Consider the following 22473-nt stretch of genomic DNA (forward strand, 5'->3'; position numbering starts at 1 on the left):
GATACACTGCAGCATTAGGCATGCCATCCTTCAGATGAGATGTTAAATCAAGGCCCTGTCTTACTATTCCAGTGGCTTAGATTGACGTTGATCATCCCACAGTACAATCTAAACAGCAGAGATTCTGGCATCCTAGCCAACATTTTTCTTCGACCAACAATTTTAACTGTTTCATTCATCTCATTAGTGTTAATAAGATATTGTTTCCAAAATGGGGGCCACATTTGCCTACATAACAACAATGATTACTCTTCAAAGTAATTCATGGTATGGGAAGCACTGTGGGCCATTTGCAAAAGGTGTAATAAGTGACTACAGAAATGCCAATCTTTCTTAAATTTTTTAAACATATCCTTTAACATAGAAAATCATTCTAAGGCACTTAACTGAGGGACTAGTTGACATGGCTGAGGGTCATTGTTACCAAGTATTTACCAAGCGATTCCCCCATCTGCTTTATTTGTGTAATGGCTCCTCAAATAGAGTTTCCAACACTAGTTGACTCCCATGCAGAAGTGGAAAATTATGAGCTTTAAGGGGTGGGAAGCAGCTTTACAAATGGAGGTTGGCACGCTTTGTGCGAGTGGAACCCCCGTAGCTCAATACTTTATCATCTTAAAAGATATAAAGGCTCTCATAGTAAATTTTTTTTAAATCTCATTTTGCCTAAGAAAATAAATTTAAAAAGAAACTGCAGTATATGCATTTTTGATGGAACATTTTGCTGTGAGTGCTTCTTTATGTTACATCTTTATTGTGTGTACTGTAAATTCAAAACTTTTCACATTGTTATGTGAATTATGCAGGCTTACCATCTCAAACATCAATAACCTCCCTTCAAAATAAAGCTTTTCTGCAATATTTCAAGATACACTTTTGCTGGTACAGTTTAGTTTATCATCAGAGAACTTCTGCTTAAGAAAGCAATGATGACTCATGGAAATTGTATTTTGTTCTACCTGAAAGATCTTGGAATGATTGACCCATCCAGAAAACCAGAATTTCACACTTTCTTTATTACATTAATTGGTTACAGGCTGTAGTACTCAATCTAACTGTCAAGGCAAGTCAGATGGTATAAACAAAATGAGTCAAACACTGCAAACTCATATATCCAACATCTTGAAGCCCTTCAAATCTTAAATCAAAACCAGCTATTTGTATGGGTACAGATCTGCGACAATTGCATCCTGAATACAAACATGTAGCCACCTGAGCTTTACTGGCTGCTGTGCTGAGTCAGTGACCTGCTGATGGATGAACTTTCCTGCAGCAATTGTCCAAATTACCAGCTTTACTAGCTGTTACTGGAGGATATGTCCATGACATGAGCACTGAGGTATGATTAATATCCCCCTTGCTTTTATAAGCAGTATCATTTCATGCATTGTATTTCATCCATGTATTGCAGGAGGAACTTAACCAGGAGATTAAATACCTCAAGTTGTCATTTTACTTTTCCTCAGCTGATAGTGATTCTGCACACTCACCATCTCCAGTTAATTTAGCAAAATCAGTGAAGATTAGACATATATGCACGACATCAATATGAAATGTGAAAACGTTGTTACTTTTTTAGAAACTCTTAAAAACATGGGTGGGTTGGGGGCAGGGGCGGAATTTCCACAGGGATGGAATTTCCACAGGAATTCTCCCACAGAAATTATAATTTCGTTTTTCCAGAGTTTTCCATGGTTTATCTGTCGAAGTTGCAGCAGACAAATAGGAGAGCCCCCTAGCAATTTCACTCCCATTGTGTCCAAACTTCAAAGAATATACTTCTAACCAGGATTGGCTTTTAGAAGTGTTAATATTGTGAGTTAGGCATCAATTAGGCATATGATTATTAACTAGGTGTTTTGGGCATCTATGGTATGTTTGGGATTATTCCAAGGTTGTGTTTTGAACATCGATGACCATGACCATCAAGGCTATGGGCCAAGTGCTGGCAAATGGGATTAGGTAGACAGGTCAGGTGTTTTAATGTATCGGTGCAGACTCGATGGGCTGAAGGGCCTCTTCTGCACTGTATTATTCTATGATTCTGTATGTCCATGAAATATTAAATGATTATCAACACATCGAGCTCCCTGAGGATTCTGGTGCTAAACATGGAGCTTTTGATACATAAAGTTATTAGGTTCAGTTTTCAGAGAAAAATGCAGACTGATTAAAAACAAATCCTGAAATCTAATGTGATAAATAAAGTTTTAACTTATTCAGTCACCTTGAAGCAGAAGCATTGGTCATAGGCCTTTATTTCAGTTGTACATTGATTTTTGGGGATGCAACACTTTTTAAAAAAAAAGATATTCTTCAGCTTTTTCAGGTTTTCTATTTTGAGACATATGGAAGGTGGTGAGGCAAAGATTTGGAAGGTGGAGAGAAACAGAGCAAGGTGGGAATATTTAGGAAAATTTGATAATGTCAGGCCATCAGGGAGAGGGGATTGGTGAAGGGAGGTGGGGGTGGGTGCTTGGAGAGAAACACACAAAATAATCCAAACTCAAAGGAGTGAAAGAGTGGGAGATATGGCTAGAGGAGGCTACAGAATTTGAAGAGTTAGTACAACTGCCACAACGTGTACTTATATAGTGCCTTTACCATCCCAAGGAGTGTTATCAAACAAAATTTGGCATAGCACACATAAGGAGTTATTATGGCAGATGACCAGAAACATGGTCAAAAAAGTAGGTTTTAAGAAGCATCTTAAAAAGGAGGGTAGTGAGGTAGACAGGTGAAGCGGTTTAGGAAAGGAAACTGAGCACTTAGGGCCTAGGCAGTTGCAATGGCTGCAGGGATCCTGGAGAGTTGTGGGGCTGGAGAAAACTACATTGATCGGGAGGGGTGAGGCCATGGAGGGATTTGAAAACAAGGATGAGAATTTTAAAATTGAGGTGTTGCCAGAGCAGGAGCCAATATAGGTAAGCGAGAACAGGGGTGACAGGGAACGGGACTGGGTTTTGGATGAGCTTAGAAACATAGAAACAAAGAAAATAGGAGCAGCAGTAGGCCATTGGGCCTTTCGAGCCTGCTCCGCCATTCATTATGATCATGGCTGATCATCCAACTCAGTAGCCTGTTCCCGCTTTTGTCCCATACCCTTTGATCCCTTTAGACCCAAGAGCTATATCTAACTCCTTTTTGAAAATATACAATGTTTTGGCCTCGACTGCTTTCTGTGGTAGCAAATTCCACAGGTTCACCACTCTCTGGGTGAAGAAATTTCTCCTCATCTCAGTCCTGAAAGGTTTACCCTGTAAACTACGACCCCTGGTTCTGGACTCCCCCACCATCGGGAACATCCTTCCTGCATCTACCCTGTCAAGTCCTGTTAGAATTTTATAAGTTTCTATGAGATCCCCCCTTACTCTTCTGAACTCCAGCGAATATAATCCTAACCAACTCAATCTCTCCTCATACATCAGTCCCACCATCCCAGGAATCAGTCTGGTAAACCTTCGCTGCGCTCCCTCTATAGCAAGGACATCCTTCCTCAGATAAGGAGACCAAAACTGCACACAATATTCCAGGTGTGGCCTCACCAAGGCTCAAGTCTATGGAAAGTGGAATCGTCACTAATAAGGCACTGTTCTTTATGCTCAGTTAATTGGTGGAAACTGAGCATTTAAAACATAATTACGCAGCTTCTTCTTACAGAAACTGCTTTATATTTCCAAATAAAAAATGGAAATCCAAACATCAAAGGGATTACTGTGGTGGCCTGTAAGGCAAATTATTAAGTAGTAGCTGAAACTGGATCTTAAACTGTAGACAACACTTGAGTTATCTCTATAAGGTAATGCCGTTTCTTTGGTCTTCCAATCCTTCAATGAATGGACAGTTTTAATGAGTTTAATCAGCAGTAAATTAAAACAATATGGCACACACTGAGGATATAAACATTTCACTAACTTCTCCCACAAGGAACTCAACAACAGAAAAATCTCAATCATCATTGACGTTTTAATTACATCATAATTTCTATTGTTTAAAACAGCTTATCACAGAATGGGAAAAGTACTGTAGCTTGGATAGCATAAGAATTACATTATTTCACTTAACCAGGGCAGGTATTGCAGCAGGCGTAAGTATTTGAATATTGGCACAGGAATTATCTTGGGATTATTTTCTGTTTTTCCATTTGTCGTCATTGAAAATTTATTAAGAGAAGGCAATGGTGTTGTTGCAAAACAGTTTCTCCTCCACTGACAATACCATGCACTCCTCAGTTAAGTATGGGATAGGCCAGTCACAATACCTATTTGTATAAGACAATGCTGCTTGAGGTCATCATCCATGAAAAATATTACAAAATTTAGACAATCAAAAGATTGTAAAGATTTGAAAGAATTTTTTTCATGCTTATTCCCCCATCAACATTTCAATAAATAAAAAAGTTTTTAAAAATGGTATCCTCAATAAAAATAATGGGTTGATTTATTAAACAGCAACTTCCTTTAATTTAGCCTGTTATTCATAAAACAAACCAATTGTGTATCCTTATTACATTTTAGCATGAAATGTTTTAAATCAAACACAACTGAAAAATGTGGTTATAACAATGGTGTGTGTGTGTGTGTGTGTGTGTGTGTGTGTGTGTGTGTGGGGGGGGGGGGGGTCATCCACAGTATCCTTATGTTTTACTCCATTCAATCAGCTGTTATTTTGATTAAGAGTTCTGTAAATGTCTAATAGGTATGGTTGAACTTGTAACCATCTTAAGTAAAGCAGCCATTAGAACCTGCTCTCTTCAAGTCAAAAATAATGATGAACTTAGCTTGGTTTAGTGGTAACACTCTTGATCCTGAATTAGAAAGGTCGTGGGTTCAAGTCCTATTCTAGAACTTGACCATATGGCTTGGATTGACACTTAAGTGCAGTAATAAAGGAAGACTGCTTTATCTCAGGTTCCATCTTTCAGGCCGCTTTTCCTGTTCAAGTGGATGTAAAGATCCTAAGGAAAAACAGTTCTCTCAGTGACCTGGTCAACATTTATAACAGATTAACTAGTCATTTAACTCCTTCTGTTGCATCTGCCTACAGTGGCTGCACTTCAACATATAATTCATTAGATGTCAGGCACTTTGAAGCAGGCGGAGGACATGAAAATGCTATATAAAGGCTTGTTTTGTGTTTGGTAGCGCAGGAATAACATTTATGAATCATGGTAGTTGTTCTCTGTGTTGGCAGAAGCATAGTCATGAGACAATATGAAATATATTTAGTGCTGTGAATCTTTACAGTTAAAGAAAATGAACATAAAAATGCTAGGTACCATCACTGTGCAGCTCTATGAAGCTCATATCCTGAGGACTATGTACCTCCATAGAATTAAAGAGTAATGTAAAGGCTTTATTTTCACACTGGCTGCATCCACTCTGAAGCAGTTGTAGACCAAAATCATGAACTTTAGTGGAGTCAATTCCTCAGTTATTGCAGTGCATGAGTTTATTCGGCAACTGCTTTGGAGTGGATGCTTCCTGTGAGAAACTAATGCTACTCCATATCCTATGGAAGTACCTGAGTCTCAGGGTATGAGCTTCATGGAGCTGCACAGTGCTGATATTTGGCATCTTTGATCACTTCCTTTAAAGAAGAATGTATTATCCCATCCCCAAGATAGGTAAGGTGCAAAATAGTGTTGAATATATTATAGGATGAACATATGATCCATTAGAAAATATGGTATCAGTGTAAACATGCAAATTGCCAAAGCTGAAAAAAGATGTCTCATCAGGCAGCAGAAAAATCAAATAGAGAATGTTTTATAAATTAATAGATCTACTTAAGTAGTTAATTATTCTCTATTCTTCAGTGATCCCATTGCACTAGCAATGCATACATAGAATCTCAAAGAGAACACTGATTGCACCGATACTGCTCTATTATTTTCCCCAGGACCACTGTCAATAATTAATTGCTTAAATTCCAATCTACATGCTCATGCACTCTTAGTCTTGTTTTGGAGTCAACTCCACACACTTCAAGGTGATGTGCGTCAATGCTGGTGTGAGAGAGAGGGGAATTGGCATGGGTTCTCACTCCTGCTCAAAATGTACATGTGGACACCACTTAAGGGCAGGACTGATATGGCCATGATTTAAAAAAAAATTATTTCATGGAATGTGAGCATTGCTGGTAAAGCAAGCATTTATTGCCCATCCCTAGTTGCCCTTGAAGTGGTGGTGGTGAGCTGCCTTCTTGAACTGCTGCAGTCCAAGTGGTGTAGGTACACCCACAGTGCTGTTATGAAGGGAGTTCCAGGATTTTGACCCAGGGACAGTGAAGGAACGGCAAAATAGCTCTAATTCAGGATGGTGTGTGACTTGGAGAGGAACTTGCAGGTGCTGGTTGTCCCGTGCATCTGCTGCCCTTGTCTTTCTAGGTGATAAGAGGTTGGGGGGTTTGTAAGGTGCTGTCGAAAGAGGATTGGTGAGTTGCTGCAGTGCATCTTGTAATATGATACACATTGCACATGATAACACATGATACAACAGCCTGTTGAAACTAACTGTCAAAGCTCACCCATGAATAATGGTCATTTGGACGAGGAATCAGAAAGCATCTAACTCCAAAGGAACCACATCACAGTCAACACCATCAAGAGAGGAGATAAAAGCTGCAAAACAGATTAATTTTTCACACTGCCCAGTGAGACCATAACACTGTTTCTTTAAGAATTATAGTGCTGACAGAAGGTACAGGTGGAAACAATCATGGTTGAATGCTACATTATGCTGCATTTTACTTTATGAGGAGGAGGGAACACAGACTAATTCCAGATATTTTCTTCCTTCTGGCATTTAGGCAATCACGCACACATATGGTGCAACTTATTCCTCGTCCCAAATATTCCAGCTAATTTAAAAAAAACGTACAGAAAAGTAATTACCTGCTGATAAAATTACTTTCAAGGGCCTATGCATTACCACGTTGATATGTAGTCTGACAAATGAGGCACCAGACCTACTTTCACCTTAGTATGGCCGCCACTGCATTAACTCCGAGGACCGCTGCAGGATTTTGGTATCAATATCAAATTAATATAACGTGAGGTAAAGGTATTCCAAGAACTCTCCAAGTGTGTGCAGTTACACATTCTAAAATGCTCCTTCTGCTTTATTAATATTGATTTAGTCAAGAATTATTCTGATAAACGTTAACTGCAACAAAGGCAGATGTAATTTGAAATGTGCAACCTTCTTTCATTGCTCAAAGAGTTAAAGCCAGAAATTTGACTCTCTGCTGGGTGATGAACCTCTATAACAACACTGAAACATTAAAAAGTTACTGTCAGAAAAAGAAGAAAGTTCCAGTTTGGGAGAATTGAGCATTTTTCATGTGGACTCATCTAGAGGTAGCAAAGGTTTCCATTTTCATGCAACTATTTAAGAAGCAGCTACTGTCAACATTAAAAATGTTTTCCAGTCCAACTTCTCAGCACCTGTAAATCACCAGCCAAGAGAAAGCCTGTGGGCAATAACTGAAACAAAATGTCAGTTTTTAACGGTCCACTCCTCCCACCAATATCTCAATCATGTGGATGGAATTTGAAGAAAACTAATCAATCATCCATCACTGTTAAATGTACTCTTACAAATTCCTGTCAAAAGATTATTGAAAAAAAATCTACTATGCACTTAATTAATTTTAAATGGCTGAGTTTTCAATTTGAGTACTGATTAAATATAGACCTCTACTTATTATTGTTGTCAAACACAACTATGCGGAATGTTAACACAAGATACACTGCTCACATTGTAAGTGGTCTTCTGAATAAGCTTACACTGAGTATTGACATAGGGAAAAGAAATAATTTATCTATCATTTTTCACACCATCAGGATGTCCCAAAGGCTACATCATCAATTAATTGCTTTAGAAGTGCAGTTACTGCTGTTTTGTAGGGAAACATGGCAGCCCATTTTGTAGGCAAATGTGGCAGGAAAAAGCAATAAACATTACAAGTTATATAAATACATTGAGTTTGCCATTGTGCATGATATAGGTTGAATGTATAATCTCAGTACAGGTGGCAAATATTAAACAGATAAGGATAAGCTGTTGCTGTTTTCTACACAGCACAGTAGTCACAAAGCCAAGTGCTGAAATAAAATGCTTTGCCTCATGTCAGAACAATAGCTCCATCTAGAGCCTGACACGCAGCTGACCTGAAGGTGACGAGGAAATGCCATATTTGGCCATCATCAAGAACAAACAGGTATCTTCAGCAAAGTATGGAGAGAGGTTCATTAACACTCATTTGGTAACATTTTATTTTCTTCCACCAGTTAATTTGCGTTATAAGAAATGAAGGTTTAAAGGAGAGATTTATTAGAACACTTTCATTTTATTTACTTGTGACTTTAATACATATATCTCGATATACATCAGCTGCCATTCTGTGAACAAAGTTCAGTTCATTATAAGATACAATTAATGAACAGTGAAAAGAAATGAAAAATGAAAAAAAAAATCAAAATCCCATTTTATTCCAAACAAAAAACAAATGCACAAGTTGAACACAAATACAATTCAATACACTGTTGTTTGACAATAGCAAAATAAAAACAAAACAGGAAACAAAGTAAATGATTTCCACACTTCTTTAAACTGACAGCTTATTCACTAGTCTGGAGTGACATTATGGAAACATGGGCCAAATGCTACAAAGGCGGGCTGGACATTTTAATTGGTTCCAAAACTTAGGCCAATGCTGCTCACTCTGCCCCAAAAAAATCCATGGGGAACGGAGAGAAGGGTGAGGGAACAGTTAAGTGCCAAGATGCACCTGCCATGATTTCTTCCACTGACACCACAAAGGTTTATGGGGTTAAGGGTGATCCTTTATTTGTGTGCCAATGATGGGCACATCTGGGGTCATGTCAGCCCAAAAGACCTATTCCTGTGAAAATGACTGGCCAGGGTAAGTGGGATGCTTGGTCCTCATTGGAAAGCTGCAAATTTGCACCAATTGACAAATTCAGGAGGCTGAATTAAAAATATTTAAAGTTTTTTTTAAAAAGTGTCATTATGGATCCAGGCTGAGCTCGCACCTGTGTAGGCCAAAACTGGCTGGTGTGTACACCTGGACTCACCAGGCATATCTCCACTTATCATACGCCAGATCTTTTGCGGGCTTGGGTTGTGGGAACTCCAAATATAGAAAGTCCCTGTCCTCAAGCCCACCGCCTCTGACACAGCTAATCCTGAAAGAGACTGGTGTAAGATCTGCTTCCACTATGCCTTCCGCAATCCCTGACATCAGGGCATGAGCTGGCCGATCTGAGGCCTGACCTAGATTCGAGCTTTACTGGTGGAACTGGAGTATGACCAGACAACAGGGAGTTTTGATGCCTGAGTTTTTACTGCCATATATTGACAGACACACCTAAATATTCTTCGAGAAAGCAGTACAAGTGAAAACAGAATAATTAACTGAAAGCAATAGTTGTTAATGGAAATTTCGTAAAAGGTTTCAGATAGTGAAAGAGTCAGGTCTTATTTTTGTGTCAGTTCATATTAATTAAGTCATACTATTGCAATTGAACTATCAGCACAGGATCAGAGAATAAGATTGTTTAATCTGTACTACACAACATGTTTGCTGAGCTTGGAGAGAAATTGAAGAGTTAGGGTAAAATGCAAGCTGACACTAGGTGGAAAGAAATACCAATTGTACTGTAATCAGAGAAGGGTCTGATGTGAACTGCAACATGAATTGTAGCGTTACTGTGCTTGGCTTTGACTCAATAGCAAAACATTTGTTTTACTTTATACATCCTTTCTTTGTTCTTATACAAGACCAATGCTCCTTCGTAAAGGAGGGTCGAGTCGTCAGAACACTTGCTCCTTCGTGCAATGGCTGAGCTTGACGATCAACACTCAAACCTAGAAATCAATACATGTGTGGGTTTTATCAGTTGTTGGTGGAACATCACGTCAGTGAACATATGTGATGGGGGCAGAGGAAAGAGAAGAGGGAGTGACACTACAGGGAAACTGACCATCAGTCAACTCTGTGCTAGAAGCACATTAAGTGAGTTGCGGAAAGGCGAACAAAATAGGATTTGGGGGATGGGTTCAGGACAGTTCACATAGCAATCAGCTGCCCTCTTCTTAAGTGTGACAGTTGGAGATAAGGATGTGAAGAGACTGTATGCAATAATGAACAGCATTTCAGCATACCAAATAGGGTGCTCCTGCATAATTAAGTAAATCACATGACTGCTTCACCAGCTACAAATAAGGTGCTCTGTACATAGAAATCCCATAAATTCTTGTTTAGAAGAATAAGGACTAAGATAAAATAATTAAATATCTCCTGCAATCTTGTACAACAGAACTGCCCAATAGTGTTAAGATTTAGGAAAAAATTTGAAAAACTTCGACAAAACCCCAGCCGCGCTCCCGCCGGCAAAGGCGAGTGCGATTGATTGTCAAGCGATCCTCATCACCTGTACATTTAAGTTTGTTTTCTTCACCTCCATTTGGTAGGTACTCAAAATGAAATTAGTCCAGCACAGACTTTTGAGACGCAAAAAATTCAAGTAAATATAGAACCCTTTTCAATTACTTTAACAAAACCCATAGCCATCATTTGAAATACATTTGCTCCACTATAAGGTACTGTCAATTTTTTTAATTACATAAGTGCAGGTAAACTGTATGTTAATTTAGTAGAAAGCAGCTGATCATTGTTAGTGCCGGAAATCTCAAGATTGTGAGGAAGTAGAAGATCTGTAAAGGGAGGTTAAAAATTGTTTAAAAATTCACTCACAGGATGTGGGCACTGCTGGCAAGGCCAACATTTATTGCCCATCCCTAATTGCCCTTGAACATAACTGGGTGGCTTACTAGGCCATTTCAGAGGGCAGTTAAGAGTCAACTACATTGCTGTGGATCTGGAGTGATGTATAGGCAAGACTGGGTAAAGGACATTAGTGAAACTGATGTTTTTTTCTTCCTGACAGTCACCATTACTAATACGAGCTTTTTATTCAAGATTTATTTACTCAAATTTAAATTAATCAGCTGGTATGGTGGGATATGAACTCATGTCTCGAAATAAATCATTCAGGCCTCTTGATTACTACTTCAGTAACAAAGCCACTATGCTGCTGTATCCCTACTGTACTTTGCAGGGGCACAGAACATTATGGTGAAATGCAAAATAGTGTAACCTGTGCTTTTAATGCAAATAATAAAAAGGGAATGAAAATTAGGGAATTAAACATACTCATATAAAGTTACCTGAGTTAACATTAGTAATCAGCATTTTTAGGAACAAGAAAATGCCTTATTACCCAACAAATAAGCTAGTTCCTTTTTCACAGATAAGCCTCCTTCTCATCCTTTCTCCAGAAAGGATATCTGATTCCTAATAACACTTATTTGTACCACCTGGACAGTAACCTGGTCCAGAAACGAATTCTAAGACAGCTACTACTTGCTGTTTTTTTCATATTGTTTAATTTGTGTTTCCTGGTATCTGAACTCTTTACATTAATAAACAATTGGCATAGATTAATTCAACTATTTCCTTTCATAATCTTGAAGACGTCAACTCAGTCAGGTTGAAGCCGCTCTCTTTCCCAAAGAGAACAGCCAAACTTCATTAATATCTGTTCCTAACTTAAATTTTTGATAACACAAGTTATTTTCATTGCTTTCCTCCGAATCCTCATATAGGCAATATCTTTATGACTAGGTGACCAAAAGTACATACAGTACCCTAATGACCTAGATACCAACAGAGACAGAAAATGCTGGAAATACTCAGATCTGGTAATCTGGCACCCTCTGTGGAGAGAAAAACAGAGGCCAAAATTTTTATGTGTGCCCCTAATTCCACCCACCCCCCACCCAACCCACTCCCGGCTGGGAGCTGGCTGAGAGGCGTACAATTGTGTGGGATGGGGCGGGAGGCACTGTGTTCATCACCTACCTGCCTTTGCTGGTATTTTACCAGCAGCGGGGGAGGTGGCAGGTGGCCCATCTGTCCTTGGGTCAATTGAGGCCCTTAAGTTCCTTATTAATGGCTACTTATGGGCCTCTTCCCACTGCCGCTGGTATTTTACCAGTGATAGGGGGTGCCCACAGCATGTGGCAAGGCCGCCAGATGTAATGTAGTGCAGTGGTAACTTCACCTTTAAGAAACCATATCTTTAAGAGACCAGGCCACTAATGCAACTGATGACACCATCACACATATATAAGGAGACACAATTTTAAGAGACATATTCAGCACATGGCTTGCAAAGAGCACACACGCACCAGCGAGGAAAAGACCTGGACCTGAGATCATGCAATGTAGAAAAGACAGACAATAAATAGTGTTTGTGTTGAATCCGAATATATAGCCCATGGTTATCATTTAATAAAGACTTAAGAGCACAGGACAACACTTCATTTTCTGGTGATGACGAGCAAAAACAGAACAAAAAGGATGAGGCTCAGAAGGATTCAAGGACAGAAAGCAAACACAGATCAAAAATGGGTTGAGAGAAAAACAGGACTGAATCAGAGAAAAAACATGGACTGAAATAGAGAGAAAACCTGGGCTGGAACAGAAAAAAAAGTTTTGTTCCAGGTTTAAGCAAGAGATATCACCAGGTGTGCGTAATAATAGCCAGTCTTTACAGAAATGGATAGGAAACCAGGGTCACCGAGCAAATGGCTAGCAAGATTCGAATGCCTAATGGCGCCACTTGATAGCAAAACCCCAAAGACAGAGAGCATTACTCCTACACTATGCTGGACCAAAATTCGACGATATCAGTGATACTCTCACTGACACTGGAACAGACGATGATTATGTTGCAGCAAAGAATGCTCTAACAAGATATTTTCAACCGGGGGCAAATCCTCACTACAAAATTTATGTCTTCAGGCAAGCAAAATAAGATAAGTGCAAGACCCTTGACCACTACGTAACGAGACTCAGAAGACTGAGCCAGAATTGCAACTTCACAAACGTGAACAAAGAAATCATCTCCCAGATCATTATGACCTGCCAATCACCAAGACTAAGGTGGCAAGCTCTTAGAGATGGTAAATCACTACACTTGCACTTGCAAAGATTACTCAATAGTGGGACAATGCCCGAAGCCAAGACAAGCCAAAGTCTCAGAAGGGAAAGAGGCAAATAACATAGGATGAGAATCCCGAGGCCAGGTTACGATCCTCGACAGAATCCATGAATGTCACAAGAGGAAGGTTTCACCAGAGAAACACAACAAACACAAGAGAATAGAGGAAACACAGAGAAAAGTCTGAGGAATGTCAAGGACGACCAAGACAGATGTCAGAATCACATCACGTTCGATAATGCAATAGTTGTAGTGGTGCATATCCTCACTACAAAACATGCCCTGTGAGAGGAAAGAAGTGTAAAGCCTGCAGGAAAAATGGGACATTTCACAAGAATATGCCAATTGAAGCCTGCACAAGACATTAGTAGAGTTAACTACCAGAAGATTACATATTCACAGCACAAGAGAAGATTTTTGTTGCTCACAACCACAAGTACTGATGCCTGCCGATGTGTGATGTGTTCAGAGGCAATTCGACAACTTCTCCAGTAATTAACTCAGGAGGAACAGTCAACGTCATGGATGCCCCAACATTCCACGAGTTACAGGGAAAACAGAAACTGCAATTGAACAAGCTGATATTTAATATCTTCTTCTGCAGATCAGATAACCCTCTACCAGTCCCAGGGATGATTCAAGTTACTCTCAAATCCTCCCATGGGTCCACATGTCAGACGGAGTTCCATGTTATAGACTCAAGCAAGGGAAATTTGCTAAGTTTTGAAACTGCCAGCAAATTGAAGCTGATCATGATCAACACCGTCAAAGAACAGAACTACCTGATGAAAGAAGGCATCTTGAAGAAGTATCCACTGCCACAACTCACGCCTTCTCACCCTACACACACTCAATGGAAAGCTTGAGACATAGAGACAAGAGTCAGAAACAGAGGATGAAGACACATGCAGACCAATGGATGCATGCAAAAGATAGATAGCAAGATAAAAGGAGGAGACAAAGTCCTGGTTTGGTCATAGAAAACATTGAAAATTATCTCACCATTTGACCTAAGCGTGCTTACAGTAGGTCAGAGAAAAGGAAACATGATTATAGCGAAGAGAGGAAACTACATTGTGAAGAGAAATGTAACCTTCTTCAGGAGGGTCAATGCTAAAACAATTCCAGAAGGGACAAAGATGACTTTGATGACTTCACACCTGCGACAACTCAAGAAGCAGCTCAGCCAAATCAAGCACAGCTGAGATCAATACGGCAAGATCCACAGAGAATATCACTGAGACCTCATCAACTAACTGTCCAATTTAAAGACTAGGTCATGCATCGATGATGAAGGGAGCCAAGAGAGAAAAAAAGTATGGTATTGAGGGCAATATGCCTGAAACCTCTCCCCTCCAAGTTTTCAAACTTCAGTTTTATTCAATATAATTTTGCATTATTAAGTAGCTACAGAGTAACTAAAGAACGGGAAAACACTAAATTTATAAGAAGGGGGTAATGTAATGTAGGCTAGTGGTGACTTCACCTATAAGACACCAAGCCACTGATGCAACAGATGACATCATCATACACATATAAGGACACACCATTTTGAGAGACACACTCAAGACATGGCTTGCAAAGAGCACAAAAAAGCAAAATTAAAAACACACACCAGCGCGGAAAAGACCTGCACCTGAAATTATGCAATGTAGAAAAGACAGACAATAAATAGTAAGTGTTGAGTCTCCACATAAAGCCTGTGATTATCACTGAACAATGTCTTAAGAACACAGCACAACACTATACCAGGTATACTCTGGCGGCCTGACTGTGGGCTCATGGGGGTTGGTCCTTCCTGTTCAGGCATCCTATGCCCCACGGAGGGCCCCCCTAGTGACGAGGGCCACCCCAGCTTGGAGAACCACCCACCCCCCCACCGGTCTCTCGATCACACCATCCACCACCTCCCCCCCCACCTCACTGGGGCATGACTGACTGGCCCCAACAAGTCCACCCCACTTAGCTTTACTCTGGGCCTCCAGTGTTGTTGTTGATCCTGGGCCCACTTCAGTCCCAGCAGTGCTCTCTGTGGTCATGCACATTTCCTCATCAATATTTGTGGCATTCTGTTGCCTAGGGTGGCATAGTAAACAGCCGGGTGTACAGGCTGCTTTTCATTACTTGTTGATCAATATGAACAGTAACTCATTCACAATTTTTTCTGTACATTTCCCGAATCTGCTGCATTTAATTAATTTTTTGGAATTCTAAACACTAATAACCCACTTTTTATTATTGCATGCTTTTAAACTAAACAAGTAATAATTATAATTATTGATACTTGGATAACTCCTAATTTTACATAAGTACAGTAGGTTGCTGTAATGATCACTTTGTTTGCCAGCCAAAGAAGTGATAGTGTGCGGGAACCCAAAAGAACAAATTCACCTCAATAGGGTATGGCTGTATGCAGATTTTGATAATGGTGTTGGTTTAGATAGATCTGCAAACATTTGCAACTGACTGATGCATGAAATTTTTTTTTGTAGAAACAGATAATAGGTACGAGTGATTAGTGGAAAAATAAACACACAAGTTAAAATAAAATAACTGGAATGTCGTGAAAAGGCTGGAATTTTACAGCAGATTGAATTGTAAGTGTACATGTCACCCTTGGTATGCAAAAGCATACACTGAGATAACATATTTGTGCACCCCTGATTTAATAAATGCACCCCCACTTTGTTCGTTGCTCCAACACTCCATCTTTTTTTTACACTAATGCAATGTTCCACCAATTGGTCAAATTATCTAAAACATCTGAATACCTCTGAATTTGGTAGCATTGTTCATCCTTTGCCCTGCCTCTTATTTTTACATTATCTGCAAACTTGGAGACTCTATTTGACAGTAACATCATCCAAATCATTAATTATATATTAAGACTAGCAAGTTTTTTTATTCATTTGTGAGATGCGAGGGTCGCATTTATCTCTAATTGCCCTTGAGAAGGTGGTGGTGAGCTGCCTTCTTGAACCGTTGCAGTCCATGTGATATAGGAACATCCACAATGCTGTTAGGGAGGGAGTTCCAGGATTTTGATCCAGCGCTAGTGAAGGAACGGCAACATAGTTCCAAGTCAGGATGGTGTATCCCACAAAACCTACTGCCAGCTTGTAAATTTCCCATTTATAGCTCTCCTTTGTTTCCTGTTTTTAGGTCAATTTTCACCTCTTATTCTGGGAATTCTTATTTTTAATAATACTTAATACAATAGAACCTAAGAAGCAACTGACTCATTCATTTATCTAAACAGAGGTGTGTAATGTGAGCAGAAATACAAAATAAATTGAGAATAAAGAAATAGGAATTAAAAGAGAGAGAGAGAGAGAAACATTTAAAGTGTGAAAGAACTGAAGAGATCCACAAAGACATTGGACACTTAAACTAAAAAAAGGCGGTTAGGATTGAAACGGTAGAAGCCAGTTAGAAATGGGAAGCTAAGGATACTAGGAAACAAAAAATCAAGGAGAAAATGGAGCCCTATTGATAGAAAAAAAAACTGGTCGGCACTTTAAAATAAATGGAAATCTGATTAGAAAAAAGATTGCAGGGAATTTAAAAGCTATGCAGGTGCAATTTCTAAGCTGGTACTGTAAAACAAACAGGTTAATAATTTTCTGAGGATAATAACAATTGCTGACTCCCAGCCAAGTTCAAGCCCCTGCCTCAGTTCTCAGATGCATTGATGTAAAGTGCCATGTCAGTGAAGTTTTCCACCTTGTGTGAAAGGAAATAGGTGCATTTCATGATTCTTTTGTGAACTGAAGCTTTAAGCAGTTGGTCATAGAGAAGTCTATGTTCATATTATGCCACCTACTTGGCTGGAGGAGATGGATACCAGACATCAACAGAAAGCCATTTACAGTTATAGGCCATAGACTCAAATGTGACAGGGAAAGCGAAGGGGCTGTAATCCGGATTACACTGGCTAAAACACATTTATAGTGTGCACAACAGGCATACGTTTACATGAAGAAAAAAAACTGCAAGAAAAAAATATTCCTGTGGATTATGAGGCACTTCAGTTTTAATAAATATCTTTAAAAAAAAACACTATGACGAGTAAAGCCCATGAGCGACACATAGCTGGGCTCAGCATCAATCTTTTAGCATCAGGAAGATCACAGGCAGCACTGTAAATAGAAATTAAAAACTTTAATACACCAAAAAATGAAATTGTAATCCAAAATAGAAAATAAACCTAAAATGACCATAAGTATGACATTTCCTATAATCACTGCAAACAATATAGGTGCTACATCATAAATCAAGCAGCACACAAAACTAATACGCTTTCAAAACAAAAAGGCAAAATACTGTGGATGCAGAAAATCTGGAATAAAAACAGAAAATGCTGAAAATACTCAGCAGGTCTGGCAGCATCTGTGGAGAGAGAAACAGTTAACATTTCAGGTCAATGAAGTTTCATCAAAACTCAGCTCAGAGACAGGCGCTTGGGGGAGAGATACAGATAGTTCAACTGAGGAATTGACATGATTCTAATGACAGGTGATCGACCTGAAACCTTAACTCTGATAAGCTTTCACATCTTATTTGCAAGTTGTTTCTCCTAACAGCAATGGTAATGTTGCAGTAAAAAAACCCACTAAATTCACTGCAATTTATGATTGCAACAATTTTCATTTATGTACGTGTAATGTAGAAAAGCATTCCAAGGCAGTTCACAAAGGTATGCTCACTGAACCAAAGAAGGAGCTCAATGGATGAGGAACTGAAGACATCTGCACACTAAATCAGCATGAAGAGGAAACCACAAGTGTCATTGGAATCAACACTGGCCTGACAGTTGAGGATGGAAATATGGGAGTCAATGTGTGTTCAGTGGGTTCATGGGCACTTGCACAGTTTCTTATATAAAATTTCTGTTTTTTTTTCATTCTGTTTGTCAGCTACCTGAGTCCTCATAAAAATTCCACAAGTTATTTATTTAAGCTGGAATGATGCTCAGGCAGATCCATGCTAACAGAATGCATTTTTACTCCAGCGGCTGCAAACCAGGAAACAGACAAGAAAAATTATATTGACGACCAAGTGACTGCAGTCCCCTCTACCTTTGGCAACACTGGCATCCACCCACCCTCTTGAATTCAGCAGCTCAGAGACAGGCACTTGGAGGAAGAAATAGAGAGAGTACAAATAAGGAGTTGACAACGTGGTGAGACACAGAGGACAGAAAGCCAAGGGACACTGGTGTGGAAATGGAGCCTGATGTAGCCGAGAGGAAATGTCTGCTACTATTTACAGAGCACATAGGGTCACTTCATAAAACATAGGGCGTTAGAAGGGCATCAAACTCATATGATGGTCTTACAAGATGTGTGGCAGATGGTTGAGACAGTAATGAAGTCTAGCATGTTGCTGTAAGCCAGCATCTAAGACAAGTTGACTGCAGTGTATCCTGGAGAAAGTGGCAGCTGCAGAATAATCCTTTGCTCCTTATATTGAAATGGACTGGGGACACTGAACTGATGAAGTAATAAAAGCATCATGACAACAGCAATAATTTGTATTTATATAGTGCCTTTAATGTAGTAAGACATCCCATGGGCCTTCACAGGAGTGTTATCAAACAAAATCTGACACTGAGCCACCTAAGGATATATTAGGGAACATGACCAAAAGCTCGGTCAAATAGGTAGGTTTTACAGAGCGTATTAAAGGAGTAAAGAGAGGAAGAGAGGTTTAGCGAGGAAATTCCAGAGCATAGGATCGAGGCAGCTGAAGGCATGGCCACCAATGGTGGAGCGATTAAAATCAGGGATGCTCAAAAGGCCAGAAATGGAGCAGCAGAACTATCTCAGCAGCTGGTGGGGCTGGAGAAGATTACAGAGATAGGGAGGGGCAAGGCCATGGAGCAATTTGAAAAGAAGGATGAGAATTTTAAAATTGAGACATTGCTTAACCAGGTGCCAATGTAGGTTAACGAGCAAAGGGGAGATTGGTGAATTAGATTTGGTGTGAATTAGGACAGGTGCAGCAGAATTTTGGATGACCTTAAATTTACAGAGGGTGGAATTTGGAGGCCAGCTCGGAGTGCATTGAAATATTCAAGTCCAGAGGTTACAAAGGCATGCATGAGGGTTTCAGCAGTAGATGAGCAGAGGCAGAGGCGGAGTTGGGTGATGCTATGGAGGTGGAAATTGGCTTCCATCATATTGGAAATTGATGTACAGGAACCTTTGCTTATCAACTCAGCTTTAATTGCAAAAAATGGAAGCCTTTATGCATCATATCGATGGGAAGGTTAACATTTGGGATCACCAAAGTCACATTTGGGCAACTGATAGCACTCACAGCTTTGGGGAATCAGGCAATTTTGTAAAAACTTATCCTGAGTTATACTATCCCTGCAGCACAAAAACAGGCTATCCGACCCAACTGGTTTATGCCCGAGTTTATGCTTCACACCAGCCTTTTTCACCTCCACACAAGCTTTGTCCCAACTCACTGCCCTCTCAGCCAAGGTGTATAAATGCGCTGTCCTGGCAAAGACAGCATTGGTGGCCTGCCTTACAGCCAACTGACTGATCTTGCAAAAGATCCCTCTGGTACTATGAGCCTGTGTGTAGAAGGTGAGAGTTGTGGCGACTTTCTTTGCCACAGTCAGAGCTGTCGATGCTGTGGACCATGGTAGCAGATCTGGGTGCAGCAACAAACAGAGCACCCTCCGAAGCTTCATGATTGATGCACTACCTCTTGAGACACAGATCCTGAGAGAGATCTTGGCAGGTCCATTTGGATGCACCCTGCTGGATGTGTACTGCTGAAGTAGTCTGACTCTATCTGGTGCTGCTTAATGAATCTGATGTCACCGCCAAACCAAGACAGCTTTGTTACTCTCCTTTGTTTCAAATCATTTATATGCAATGTAATGACCTCACTGTTGATCTACAGCGCTCCGATTATTATTCCTTTCCATGTTGACATAACTCCATTCATAACCACCAGTTGCTTCTGATGGTTTAGTCAATTTTCATCCCACCTCAGAAGACTACCTCCTATTTCATGCCTTCCAACCGTGTGGATGAAACACTTCTGCACCATAATATCAAAAGGCTGGCTGAAATCTAATACATCATATTCACAAAACTTCTACTGTCCGCAAGACCAGTTAGCTCCTCAATGAACTAATGAATTTGCTATGCAGAACCTGTTTCTTAAATATCCTCCTTCATAACATGCTATAAATATCTAAGCATTTCACTGTCCTCTCGTTCATCATGCTATTTTTATTAATAAAATTTGTTAAGCTCAATGGGCTGTAAATGCATGGGTGAACTCTAAACCCCTTTTTTAAGGTTGGTGTTATGTTAACCCCTCTCCAATCCTTAAGCACTACCCCTCCTTCTCAATGATTCCCTAAAGATAGAAGCAAGTACATGACCCATTTTGCTGTTAACTTCATTAAGATCTCATCCGCACCTTGGATCTCGTCTTACTTTTACTTCCTCAGCCTATCAATCACATTTTAATCTAAAATTTATATGTGTTTTGCTATTTCCTCCATTTCTCCCAGGAAATTCAACTTCCATGCTGAGGTGACTCCCCATAAGCACATAAAAGAAGAATTAATTTACTATATATGCATCCCTTGATCACTAAATGTATCATTTTTCAACTGCCTTACCATTTCCTTTTTCTCCAACCAGTTTAATCTCCTTTACCTTGATGTGGTAAATTCACCTCAGTTCACCAAAGTACCTGTAAGCTTTATACTTCAGTGATGACCTTTTTATTTTGTCCTTATTCCTCACATACTTCCGCTGTTGTCCATTTTAGTTTTATTCGGAGTGGTGTGCATTTGTTATGATTTCCAAACATTATTCACTTTCATTCCATGCTTTTACCTTCTAATAGTACTGTCCAGTCTAATTTCCTTACCTCAATCCTCATAATCTGCCTTCTAACATTCAATGTTTCAACTGTGCACTTTTTTCTCTTTCATCATAAGCCTAACCTGAAAATGCAGCATTTAGTGATTACTGGTGCCAAGATGTTCTTTGACTTAAACCTGTTCTACTATTTCCTGGTTGCTACTTAATATCAGGTCCAATAGCAACCCTCTTTATTTGAGTTCCTTGACCAATTGTTCCAAGTAACAATCCAATATAATGACCAGGATTACTTTTTCACTCTTATTGAATCCTTTATAAAGTTTCCAATCTATCCTTGGCAAGTTGACATCACCGATAAAAAAAACTGTCCCTGTACTAGGTTTCTCCTCCTGACTATACAATGAAAGCCCATGGTTAGTTTCTTTTCTCTCATTTCTCTTATCCTGAATCGTAAGATTAACTGCACCTGGACCAGATAGGTCCATCTGTTAAATAAATGCCTCTAGTCCCTTCTAGTTTGAATTTTCTATCTCCATGAAGTAACCTGTGCCTGTAAATTTATCCAACTTGTGCCATTGTTGAACCAGGTCTCTGTGATGACTACAGTATCACATCCTTTCTCTCCAGCAAGGATTTCCATTTCACCCATTTTATTCAAACAATTCCAAGCATTCATATACAGATCCGTGATGTATCCATCTCACCCACTCACTAGACTGTGTTGATTTATATCATTATTTCCTTATCTGTTCACATTCTTACGTGCTGTATATTTATCTGCCATGTCTACATTTGAACCATCATCTAACAGCTCCCTACCATACATCCAGCTTCGGTATCACCATCACTCTATATTCCACTCTTTTTTTTTTCCATTAAAAGAGCGCTCTGTTTGCCTCTTCTTCTCCCTGCCTTATTAGTTTCAATTCTTCCACACTGCCTGATTTACCTTCTCTGCAAGGAGAGTACAGTGGGTATCTGTCTGATTCAGGTGAAGCCTGCCCCAGCTACATAGCATTTTCCTGCCCCAGTATCCTAGGAACCTGAAACACTCGCTTCTACACCATCCACAGATTACTACCTGACGTATTGCATTTTATTCCAGAAGTTAATTCAAACTTTCTTCACAAGACCTCTAACCAACTCTTTCCAATGCCAATGGTTATTATGGGAACCAAAATTTTTGGCTGATTTCCTTGCTTTTCAGAACTTCTTCCAGCCACTTGGTTATATCCTTTAACTTATCAAAATAGGGGCCCCAAACATCATTGGAGTGCCAAGATGTGCCTCTGTGGGAGATTTGCTGTAACCCCACCATGGTTTGTAAGGTCAGGGTGAGTGAGGTTCCATGATTAAAATACCATCACGGAGCCAGGGCTGAAGGTGTAATCAAATCTCCCTTACAACAGGGGGCAGCTTTAAAAGTGAAAAAAAAAATGACCAAATCTTTGTGGGTAAAGGCACCAATGCCATTTTGGATGGTCAGGTGGGCCCCACAGGTAACAGTGGGCCAGGAGC

The 22473-nt window shown here is 39.7% G+C and overlaps 1 protein-coding gene across 16 annotated transcripts in view; it reads right to left on the reverse strand.

Moving 5' to 3' along the window:
• The window catches only part of LOC137357516 (dystrobrevin beta), a 580754-nt gene that overhangs the window by 72941 nt on the left and 485340 nt on the right, over positions 1-22473 (reverse strand). For 2 of the 16 annotated variants that reach the window (XM_068023992.1, XM_068024001.1), the window contains one exon: positions 15017-17232. The exons of the other annotated variants lie outside the window; for them this stretch is intronic. In XM_068023992.1, coding sequence (XP_067880093.1) covers positions 17221-17232 — 12 coding nt within the window. In that variant the 3' untranslated portion in view covers positions 15017-17220. Of the gene's footprint in view, positions 1-15016; positions 17233-22473 lie in introns of those variants that run through there. 16 annotated transcript variants of the gene reach the window in all.

This window comes from Heterodontus francisci, chromosome 3 (genome assembly GCF_036365525.1).
Source record: "Heterodontus francisci isolate sHetFra1 chromosome 3, sHetFra1.hap1, whole genome shotgun sequence".
NCBI lineage: Eukaryota > Metazoa > Chordata > Chondrichthyes > Heterodontiformes > Heterodontidae > Heterodontus > Heterodontus francisci.